At 36.1% G+C, this 12,733-nt stretch overlaps 1 protein-coding gene across 1 annotated transcript in view; it reads right to left on the bottom strand.

Moving 5' to 3' along the window:
- The window catches only part of LOC123308350 (cysteine sulfinic acid decarboxylase-like), a 37,637-nt gene that overhangs the window by 9,075 nt on the left and 15,829 nt on the right, over positions 1–12,733 (bottom strand). Inside the window, exons 4-6 of the mRNA XM_044890965.1 lie at positions 9,219–9,366; positions 6,204–6,432; positions 2,804–2,995 (exon numbers count right to left, since the gene is read on the bottom strand). Of these exons, the coding sequence (XP_044746900.1) occupies positions 2,804–2,995; positions 6,204–6,432; positions 9,219–9,366 (569 nt within the window). The remainder of the gene's footprint in view (positions 1–2,803; positions 2,996–6,203; positions 6,433–9,218; positions 9,367–12,733) is intronic.

Below are 12,733 nucleotides of genomic sequence, written 5' to 3'. Positions count from 1 at the left end.
ATAAATATCATACATTTACATTTCAATGATATTTATTCGGTTTTATACTCTATCCCAACCCTGTAGGACGTTTGTACAGGGTGGGCAAAATTGGTGATACCTGAATTACGACTTTTTCAACCCAACGAGATAGAGGAAAATGCGTGGCACATTACGGTCGTTTTTTTTCGAGAAACTAATAATGCCATCAACTGCATTTCACTATCTTCTTTTGTTTTCGAGATATAGGCCAAAATTAAAATTTCAACTTTGGTCATTATCTCCGTTTCTGTTTGAGCTACGATGTTGAAATGAAAACATTATACAGACACTTTTTTGATAGCAATCCACTTGTGTACTATGAGTTTTTCCAACAGGTATATTTGCTGAGCTATAACATAAAGATGTATTTTTTCTAATAATAACAGTAGTTTGAAATGACTTAGAAAGACTGAGTGCGATGTATGATATATTTCTGAAACGGTAAAAAAATGTGGATTTTTTATAAGTCATTTTAAACTACTGTTATAGCTACATGTTATAGCTCTGCAAATAAACCTGTAGGAAAAAATCATAGTACGCCACTGGATTGCTATCAAAAAAGTGTCTGTAAAATGTCTTCATTTCAACATCCTAGCACAAACAGAAACGGAGAAATGACCAAAGTTGAAATCACCCAAATTTAAATTTTGGCTTATAACTCAAAAACAAAAGAAGATAGAGGAATGCAGTTGATGTCATTATTAGTTTCTCAAAAACAGACGACATGAATGGTACATTCATTTTCCTCTATTTCGTATTTCTGATTACAAAAAGAGACAACAAAGTGATTATTTATATTTTAAATATTAGAGAGAGAGAGAGAGAAAATTTATTGCTATAGCAAATGGCTAACGACTTGCGTCTTACTGCCAGTATTAGGTACATTTCATTGTATATTACAATTCATTCTGAATCTTAATACAATTATACACTGTTTAGTAAAAAAAAAAAAAAAAAATTCATATATTATATGCATATAAACTACAGCCGACGATGGCTGTCATTTGAAATCTTTAATTGTCTCTATTAGTGTTTTGATTGGGTATTTTCTGTTGTGTTCCTGTTGGGGACTCTGTAGAACAACTGGCTGGAGTATTCTAAGGTTGTTGGGATTTTTTACAAATTTCTTTCCTAAGGCCTGAAATCTGTCGAGAATGGGTTCGATCTTCATTTTTTCATAAAGTAAGGCATTAGGTGGGTTGTGTAGTGGGTTCTCTGGGTGACGTATTTTACTCAGTGTTCTAAGACTGCTTCGTTCTGCCACTTCAATGTTATTCAAGGTAGGTCTTCTGCAATTGCTGAATAGTAGGTGTCCATATTCTACTATTGGTCTACATATGGTCTGATATATCCTAGAAGCTGTTTTGTGGCTTATTCCACGATTCCTGTAGGTTAGGGATCGGAAGTGCTTAGATCTTGCAATTATTTCCTTCTTTTTTTTGTGTGAGTGCAATTTGAAATTTGCTTTGTTGTCCACTGTGATTCCCAGATATTTTGCATTTTGGACTGGTTTTATGTTGTGTTGCATCATCTTTATTATTCCTTATATTTCAAATGTCGGCAAAAAAAAACTCCTAACCTTGGTTGGAAAAAATCAAGCACCTCCCAAAATATTCTTCCATCTGTATTTGATTATTGAAATTTGCATATTTCATATTCACAGTTGACCAACTTGACGATATAGTACCTAATATTTGGCTATTTTCAATATGGCTGTAAGATGAGTCTTTCCGTGTTACATCTTCTGTTTAACCTTTTGTGCATGAGAAAATATTCACGAAACTCTTGACATCAGACTGCAGTTGGCTCCAAATCGATTTTTTTTCAACATATTAGCCGGTAACATCCGTCTGGAACCTGGGGATAAAGTTTCGATGCATTCACAAACTTTCGAGGAAACTTCAGGAAGTTTCTGCATACATTGGATACTCGAAAATATCGAGATCTGTAGCGGTACGGATGACATCTCGACAAGTTTATGGATTTTTAAGGTTGCAGTTTGGATTTTATTTTCAAATATTAACGAACCGAAAAGCCTTTGTAGATGAAATAGATTTTATGTTTATACCTAAATTGGTAATTCCGATGTTCAGAAACTCATATTGAACTTTTGATGAATTCGATAGCAGGGGAAATGAAAAAAATTCCACATTTCCTGACAACTTCGGTTTTCCTCTATAATTAGGATATTTTACGGATACTTTAGGGTGGTGAATATTGAAAAAAGTAGATGGTTTGTGAATATACTCCTTTTTTAATCCCTAAAAGTACTCATTTTCATAATTTCTGCATCGCTACTACTTCAAGAATATTGTGGAAACTGATACCCTCGCTATTTCACGTTCAATTATTTACGTTTATGAAAACACAATGGATACACAATACGATACACGAATGGATACGTGTAAAAAGCATTTATAATATTATTGAATCCTACTTCAAAATTGGGGAGAAATAAGGAGAGTGGAAATATTTTTTAGTGTTCTAGCGACATTCCCAATGTATATCCCAATGTTGCTGAAAGAATCAATCTTTCGAAAGTACTGTTTTGTGATGCGTTGACGGAACAGCTATGTTCAAGCAAAAAAAAGTAGTGGTCGATCAAAGAAGAAGTTATTCAGCAGTAATGAAAATATGATGACAGAAGCTCCACTAACCTCTGTTTTACAAATTTTGATTTATTTCAGTAGAAATGATCTAATGAAAGAGTAACATAAGATGACTAGATAAATAGGCATAATTTTGGAGTATATGCATATGGAAATATGGAAACACTTGTTACCTTATGCAGTTGTGTTGAATAATCCATGATATTGCTTTTGCCCCTGAGGAATTTGGGCAAATACCAAAAACAAACATTCATGTATTGTCGCTTGGAGACCATCATGAAATCTGTCCGGTGTTCTACTTGCTTCTCCAAATATTCAGCGATGTCCATCAGGCTGTCTACATGATTAGCGAAACCGGAACTACCCTGTTAATTACAAATTAGGTAATAGATCAACACAGATGATTCGATCAAGTTTCAGTGATAGATAGAGCATGAGTCCAGAGGTGAATGATTGAAATTTCACTGTATTCCTATGACTTGTTTTTGATGATATTTTTTTCATTTGTAGATAGAATTAATCGAAGGACTACAGAGTGACAAAAAAAACTTCGGGCACATTTTAATGTGTTCTGCAATGAAAATATTTTAGCGCAGCCAAATAATTTTTATTCTGTTAGATTCTCTACACTTTCAAGAAGCGTCTGAAGCTTTGTATCGCCACCAAAGGAAGCCACTTCGAAACCGCTTACATATGTTATTATGGAATGTTTAGGTATGTTATTATAATTCGTTGTTGTTTTTTTAATTTCTCTTGTTTAATAAAGTTAAATGAAAAAAGTCTGTGCCAGGATTTTCTTGTCACCCTGTATAATTGTTATTTACGTAACGAGTAGAATATAAGCAACAAACACGGTCAAAGATTGAAAACCGAGTCTGGGCTATTTGAAATGACGTCAAGTGCTTTGATGATATGGTATGCTACGAGTTATGTACAAGATTTTATCTATAACATCATTAACAGAGTATCATCGGAAAATTTCAAGAATTCCGAAATGTTCCCATGTGGAGAATTTTCCTCAGAAATTGAGAATAAAGCGTATAATCTGTTGTTCGCACCCATATTCAATAAATGATAACATGCATTTGGTATAATTGAAAAAGTGCATATTGATGTTGAATTATTTATAACCTTGCTCAAGGCTGCAATGATACGAATTTTTAACTCATCTATCTAAATGACATTCACCTCGTTACAATATTTTTGAAATATTTTTCTGTACAATAAATCTTGTTTTCGCAATTGGATTAGAAAGTTGGTGTATTGTATATATCAAATTATTAGCTTGTTTATCTTATCTATTTTATGTTAGTGAGTCGGTAAATCTGTTCCTTCATAACTAATGTTCTTGGCATTCAGATATAACACATATGAAGGACACAAGTTCATTTTGACGGTGTCAACATTTTGGACCTTGAGCCGTACTACAACAGAAGGCTTATAAGTGAGATGATTCACAGCAAAACACATATTACGTTAAGAGGGGTGTACACCGTTTTAGTGGTCAGTTCAAAAAGAGAAAATGAATATCTTACGTCAGAAACCACAAATTTAAACAGGGTGATTCATAACTATTGGGACATAGGCTAAGGGCAGATTGTTTGGACCAAAATATGGCGATAGGACCAAATATACCTCAATAAAATATTACTGTGGAAAAAGATAGAGGGCGTTAAAGTGGAATTTTTTATAATTTTCATTCATTCATTTTCTTCGAAGTTCGAAAGTCCTGTATTGAAAGAATTAGAGAAGGCATAGAAGTAGGGGGAGGCCACGTAGAACATTTAATTTAAGTTTATTCTTTTTATGTTACAATGTTTTTAATTATGCTTTATCGTCGAAATAAATGAATAAAATAAATACATCGTAACTTCAAATCCCCTTCCGATGCTCTGAACTGTTCAATTGTGTTTTTCTCAAAAACGGATGAAAATTAATAGCAAAAAGCGAAAAAAAAAATTCAACTTTAACGCCCACTATCTTTTTCCACAGCAATATTTTATTGAGGTATATTTGGTCCTATCGCTATATTTTGGTCCAAATAATCTGCCATTAGCCTATGTTGCAATATGGATGGGGTTTTCACTATAATTCAATTCAATCAGTTAGTCATCTCGGAAAGTCAGAAATTTTTTTTTCGTCAAACGGAAAAAAAATCAAAAGTTTCTCCATTGAAGAACAAATACTCCTCCTTGTTATTAACTTTCCGAGGTGAAATTATCTCTTCTATGAATTTCCACATAAAAATATTTCTCGAAAAGTCTCGCCATTGGCTACAATTCGTATATTGGGAAAATTGAATGAAGACCTTCGTTAAGTGCTGCCATTTGACGAAAGTGGAAACTATTGTAATAATCGTAACTTCTATAATACTTATCGTTCAAGTGTGTTCCCGGTAAAACCGAAATGCTTTTCGACATATTTGCAACTACATAACAGCGTTAAAAAATATAGAGTGTCCCATTCAAAAAACACTAATTCTTCTCCATATCTCTGAAACGGTAATTAATTTCTATGATCCGTTATGAGTATTACCTACATAAGAAATAAAAATTACTAAAGAAAAAAAATTAGAATTTTTCGACCATCTCGAACATAAACCAAGATATGGTTAAATATTTGAGACAGTCATTCTTCAGAAACGCCCTGTAACTCGAAAACGAATAAGATATCCATCTTCTGCTTTCGGATATCTAAACTTCGAAGAAGGAAGTCGGGAGATGCTCGAGATGCTCTCAGTGAGGAACGAATTTGGGACACCCTCTACAACAAATGTTCTAGATAACCCAACAAAAGCCACAAATACAGACAAATTTATAAGTGATCCCTAGTAATAGAGAATTCTCCTCAATTTGTGTTATCACAGCATATGCAAGTTTAAACTGAATAATTATTGGTTTCATTCATGAATTTTTCAAATGCAGTGTGGAAACAATTCAAAATCATTCTTCAAGTATGAGGTTTTAAAATTTAAATCGCTTCGTTTCTAGTTTACGATTTGGCAACAGCGCCTACTAGAAAATAAAAAGAACAGTGGCCTGTTTATAAAATAACAGCTGTTGATTTACAGCATTCATATGGCGCGTACTTACTGGCGAGCCTCAATTGCAACCAGCCATAAAAATCCCATAAAATTTTACGACCTTCCTCGTTCGTCGCAGACTTCATAGACAGCCACCTTTGTCTACCTCATCAAGATAGTGTATTTGTTGTCCTTTATTATCAACGCATATTTCAGGTGATGTTGCCAACTTGTGCAATAGAAACGAAACGCTTTAAATTTCAAATACCCATTCTTATTTTTCATTTTTAAGTACTTGAAATATTTTGTTTTTGGAAACGGTTGAAATGGTCATTTCAAAATGTGACGTTTCAACGATATTTCATAAAAAATACATCATTTTTGTCAGAAGGAGTATTCCCTATCGTCGGCGAATTTTTTCAAAAAAGTTAAGAGATTATACGGACATTTAATTTTCCAAAATTATTTTTTAGTACACTATCGCCCTGTATGAATGCTGTAAATAACTCACACCCTTTAGAAAATCATTGTCCGTACGTCATAAAACCCACCTTGGCCTTCCACATGAGCCAAAACTTGAAGACGTCGCATTTCCGTCCACATTGCAGATACTTGTCTCCGGGATCGTACTTCCTGTCGTAATATTTGTCTTTCTGGAATAAATACTCGGCTTCCTTCGAATGACAAGCGTGCAATATATCCTTGTTTCTGACGAGAAGAAGAGAGCACTGCTGGGGCACCGCGAGAAGCTTGTGAGGATTGATGACTATAGAATTCGCCCTGCGGAGTAAATTTCATGAAAAATTTGAATGGGCCACGGAAGTTGCGGAAAAACATTATTCTTCATTATTGTGTATGCGGAAATAAATGGTGTGTTGTAACTGTTATCAAAGGATCAGGAATGTGGGCGAGGGTACAGGCTTAGGGTCTACTCTGCCACCTTCCGGAATAGATGATGAGATTGTTGACGACAGTTAACAATTATTAATTCTAACTCACAATAAATTCAGTTGATGCAAGACAGTTAAAGAGTCGTTTAAGTAATGACGTGATTGAAATTTTTTTTCTGATGGCAGAAGAGAGACAAATTATAAATTTGTCTCCCAAATACCTAAATTATGTACCAGTAGATAGTTCATATTGTGACCATGGTGTTCGGGAGAAATACGAGTTTTGGATTTAAACTAGCTGAGGTTGGCTGAGTGAAATGTTGTTTCTGAGAGGGGTTTGCCGTCAGTGGATAAATTGGAAAAAAAAAACCTTACAGCAAGATTTGATTCCAAATCAGTTTGTACCTCATTCCATTCAGTGGAACCTTATGAATTTTCATTATCGTGCCAATAAACGTTCATGGTTTATACGAGGATATATTAAAAAATTCTTAGCCTTAGAACCAAACAAAATTTCTATGTCAAAATATTTTACTCAACATATTCTCCTTTTAATTGAATTCATTTATTACAGCGAACTTGCAACGTCTCTAGACCTTTAAAAAAATGTTTCTTCTTGTTCTGCAAACCAAAACCTCCACAGCTTTCATTACCTCCTCGTTGGAAGAAAATTTACGACCTCTTAACCTTTTTTTCAGTTGTGGAAAGAGATGATAGTCGGATGGAGCAAAATCTGGTGAATAAGAGGGGTGTTCTAGTAATTCAAACCCTAAACCACGATTTTTTTGCATGGCAACATGAGATTTGTGTGCAGGGACGTTGTCCTGCAAAAACAAAAGACCTTTGGATAGCTTTCCGCGTCTTTTCTCTTTATTTTTTTTCCCCGTAGAGTAGTCAGTAATGTCGAATAGTAATATCCGGTTATTGTTCTACTCTTATCCAAAAAATCAATCATGATTACTCCATGGCAATCTCAAAAAACTGAAGCAAGAACTTTTCCAGCAGATTTTTGGACACGAAATTTCTTAGGTCTTATAGAACCAGAGTGTCGCCATTCCATCGATTGTTGCTTTGTTTCTGAATCGTAGAAATGTACCCAAGTCTCATCCATAATAACAATTCGGTTTAAGAAGTCTACATCGTTTTCAAATCGAGCACAGATCTAACGCGATGCCTCTACCGTTGCACGCTTTTGGTCAACATTCAAACATTTGGGGATCCATTTTGCAGCAATTTTTCTCATGTCCAAATTGACGTGAACTATATGCTGAACGCGTTCGTATGAAATATTCAGTGCTTCAGATATACGTTTTAGCCCAATTCGACGGTCTAATAAAATCATGTCATGAACTGCATCGATATTTTCGGGGAGTGACACAGAAACTGGCCTTACCGATCGGTCATCATTTTCTGACTAAAATTTACCTCTTTTGGAGCTTGTAGTCCAATTTTTCACGGTCGCATACGGAGGACATTGATCACCAAAGATATTAAGCATATCTTCGTAAAACTGCAGATTTGCTTAGCTCTTAACCCTTTTGAATACAGGTACTCGATGATGGCTCGATACTCCAATTTTTCGATTTTCACAATTTCGGTGGACATCCTCTTTCTTTTAATTTATTGCGTAACTCTGTTTTTTTTTTTTGACCTCAAACTTCACACTGACACTTGTAGTGAGTTATTGTTCGTTGCTATAACGCAATATTTTTTTTTATGCATGGAACTGGTCTAGGCTAACTAGATATCAATACATCCTCGTATTTTACGAATCTGAAATTATGAGTTGATGTTTTCAATTGAAATTAGGGTGTTTATCCGACACTTTCAGGGAAAATTCAAATACGCATCTAACAATGTATCATGTTTCTAAACGAATAAACCTCCTGGTATGCAAAACTATTCTGCGTATCTACATTAATTCCTTACATTGTCGTAGCAACGATTTTATTTTTGTGAAAACCTGATTTTTTTTAATTGCTTTCTCGAAAATTTAGTCACTGAGTTAACTGAGTTAGAATGCCACCTTGTCCACGCCCATGAATCCTCATTTCCCCGAAAACATGTGAGGTGAAGGTATCAGTGATAAAAACTAAAGAATATACAAACTTTGAATGAAAACAAAAAAATTATTTGAAACAAAATATTAACGAAACTTCATGAAGGGGTCCTATACGGAACTGACTAAAAATATTATGTGGCTCCTTTACGCCTACGCAGTATTCATTTCAATGTCTCAATACTCGCTACGGCAAGGTCTGACATTTCAATATGTATAAATATATGTATCTATGTATGTATATGTACTTATATAGCAATATCCATATGTTCAAAGCCTCTGTCTGTTGTTGTGGCAATAAAAATTGATAGACAGTGAATAACTAACTGTTCATTAATCACAGGTTATTCATGAATGCCTAATGCTCCAGGAAACGGATAGAAAGAGATCACTTTATTGATTGATCATGAATAAACTGTTTGTTGTTGAAGTTTTTTATTGTATTCGGAAAATCGGTAGTTTATATGTTGCTCAATTGTGAAAACTTTACCATAATACCTATAAATGAATATTTAACATTTTTGTTTCATTCAACATTCATAATTCATACATGAAAATATTCCCGCTTCTCTATTGAGTTGGACAAATCACGTAGACAACATGCCCTTCACACTTGCCTTTCTATTCCGTTCAGCTTCGATCTGTGCTTCTGGGAAAAAATGAGTCCTCCACCCCAGGCTGCGTCGATGTGGAGCCACATGTTGTGCTTTTTGCAAATGTCAGCTATTTCGTTTATTGGGTCGAAGGCACCACGTACCGTCGTTCCTGTGTGAACATTGAACGTAAATGTATTAATTAACTTTCGTCAGGGAAGGGATGCAGCGGACAACCGTCTAGTGGCCCCGTCCGTTCGTTGGTGGGAAATATTGGATTTGCTGCAAAAGGGGTTTATGGAGCACAATCATCGAGGACCATTCGATGATGGAATACCGGTCGAATGGAAATACCGTTAATGAAAGTCGCACTGAGGGGCGGATAGAATATAATCGAGTTGTTAGGGACCGGTTTACTAGAACTTTTCTCATAAAAGCTCGGTGAACGTAGCGGTCATTTGAGGGAACCTTAGTCAAAAACAATATTCGTATCCGGGATTTTGATGGTTTTAGTGCAATAAAACGGTCGAATGAGATTTCGAGACTACTGCCCGTTTTGGACAGAGTCTATAAGGCTCTATAACAATCATTACAATAAAGAGGGATTGAAGCTTGAAAATACTTCATTTAGTGCATTATTCTACGTTTCGAATATTACTTTCTTGTATCGATTGAGATTTATTTTTGGAGGATTTTGCATCTCTTCATAAACTTTTTAGGGTTTTCACTCCCAATCTCTGATTTCATTTTTAATTGATTTTGTTTCAGAGATTGGGAGTGAAAACCCTAAAAAGTTTATGAAGAGATTACTTTCTTGGTCTCAGCATTCATTGCAATTAAGGCACACTCAATATATCATCACAGTGGAACAGAAATATTCATTGCATATGCAACACCAGGACGATATGGAAGAGCTCCACCGACAAGTTGACTCTGACATGAGGAGATACTTTGCCGAACTGGAAGGAACAGATCCTCTTCATCAAATAGCACCTCCCCGACTCAATACATCCAAGAAATTGTCACTCATAATCGATATCTTGAATAAGGATGTTTTACCTGAGTACCTACAGAACGGAAGTTCATTGGAATATCTGCATCTAGTTTTTCACTGTGCTGCGCTAACAACAGCGAAAACCATAGGGGCAAAAATTCGCCGAACGAACAACGATGGTCCAAAATTACACAAATTACATGCGCCACCATGGCAGAAACGTCTTCAACACAAAACAGAGAGGCTAAGAAAGTTAAGTCTGTATGCAGAACCCCTAGGAGATATAAGAGCAATTATAGCCGGAAAAGAGACAAAAAAAAATTCTTTCGAGAAGTCGGAAGAAACTACCGTTCACTCACATTTTCTGATGGAGAAAATGGAAAGTTACCACCAAAGGAAGCCATTGAACAATTCTGGATCGAACAATTATCAACGAAACCTCAGTTCAATGGAAATACCGGATTGAAGATGAAAAATCTGAGCCGATGCAGCATGACATGATCACAGTTGAAAAAGTAAAATCAGCTATCAGAGGACTACACTGAAAAACACCCGGGCCTGATAGATTACAGAACTTCTGGATCAAGAAACTTTGGATCATGCATGACAAATTGACCTCCGCAATAAATGATGTCATTGAAAATCCTGAAAGAATGCCAATATTCCTTACACATGGCACAACATACCTGTTACCTAAAGACCAAAGGAATACAGAAGACCCATCCAGGTACCGATCAATCGCATGTCTTTCAACGATGTACAAATTAATCACATCGTGCATTTCAAACCGAATTCACAACCATTGCGAAAGGAATAACATCATCGCCATGCAACAGAAAGGATGCACCAAAGACAACCGAGGCGAGGGTGCATGGAACAACTAATAATTGATTGAGTTAACTGCAATCAAGCGTTCTCCAAGCGAAGAAATTTTCACGCTGCGTACATAAACTACCAGAAAGCATTCGATTCCATACCTCACGAATGGCTCTTGACGATCTTGAAGAGTTACAAGGTGGATCCCAATATTGGCTTAACTTCCGTGCCGAAGTGCACTTCGGCCCGCGAAGTGAATTGTGAATGCAGCTTACAGCTACAACAGGACCACTTGGAAACCGTCGAACACTCTGCAGAAAGTAAAATGCAGAAACTGATTGGAAAACCTCTGCATGGAAGGCACCCGAACGAGGTCAACCATGATTACGTCGACATATTTGCGTCGAACTACTGGTTGACTTCCGGAAGGTTGTTTCTAGAGACAGAAGGCTTCATGCTCACCATCCAGGATCAGGTGATTTCAACAAGAAACTACATTAAATATATCGTCAAGGATGCCTCAGTGGCGGACGATAGCTGTCGTTAATGTTGTGCGACAAATGAAACTATTCAGCACATCACCAGGGGATGTCAGAAGTTCGCGGGCACGAAGTAGGTACAAGAATAAACATGATGCTGTTGCCATGATTCTTCACCAAGAATTGGCAATAATATACCTTCTAAGGCCAAAAACGGTTCTCTATTACAGTCACCATCCGATGCTGTATTGAAAAATGATCATCACAAGCTCTACTGGGATCGCAAGGTTCTCACAGACCTGAAAATAACCTGACTACATATTACTGAAAAAAAAAGAGAATAGAGCACTCTTCATCGACGTGCCAAATAATAACCAACTAGATAGGCACATCCACAATCCAGGAACAACAATGTCAGTTGAAGATATCAAGACCATTTTTATTGTCATTTCATCAACAGGTCTAAGGCCTAATACCGAAGATACTGACACAGAATCTGAAGAAACTTGAATTGGACGAAACCATCTATAGAGCCATGCAGACAGCGATACTGCTGGGGAGGGCGAGAACAGTACACAAGTTCCTGGGGAAGGCAGAACATGAAAGAGAACAACATCCACTTCGACAAGAGATGCGGAGAGATCAGGAATCCAACGAACACCAGGAACAATGGAAGGAGGAAGGACCCGATCGACATCAGGAGACAGTGGAGCGACCCGGACCTGACCACCACCGAGGACTTCAACAGAGCTTAATTCTTTTGATATCTGGGAACTGCATGTTCCTCTGGAGAGGAGTGTGAAACTGCAAGTCTAAAGTCATAGCTCTTTAACTAGCGTTTTTTTAGATGCTTGTTTCAACCAGAAAAATGGAAAACAAGAATAATGCTCCTTAACATGAGACCAACAGTTTTCTAAAATTTTTATATCTGTCACATTTTTTATCACACTAATTAATTCATTGTACATAGTATGCCAAACCTCTGACCAAAGGAGAACCCGCTGCCAAATCAGTGTTATACATAATATGTATCAATGAAGAATTTGTACCTATTTCTTGTATTATATTCATGAACTTCGGAAACGTATCTTAAATTGTTGTACAAATCATCTGGCATAATTTTATGCTCAATTCTGTAAATGAGATCTAATGTTTTGAACTGAATTCTGTGCCAGGCATTCATTCCACTTGATTGGTGTTCTTGTAAGACATTTGAGAAACATTCATATACCTCTATTTAGTAATCTACT

The sequence above is a fragment of the Coccinella septempunctata genome, chromosome 2, assembly GCF_907165205.1.
Source record: "Coccinella septempunctata chromosome 2, icCocSept1.1, whole genome shotgun sequence".
NCBI classification, from domain to species: domain Eukaryota; kingdom Metazoa; phylum Arthropoda; class Insecta; order Coleoptera; family Coccinellidae; genus Coccinella; species Coccinella septempunctata.
This window is presented reverse-complemented; position numbering and strand designations above follow the sequence as displayed.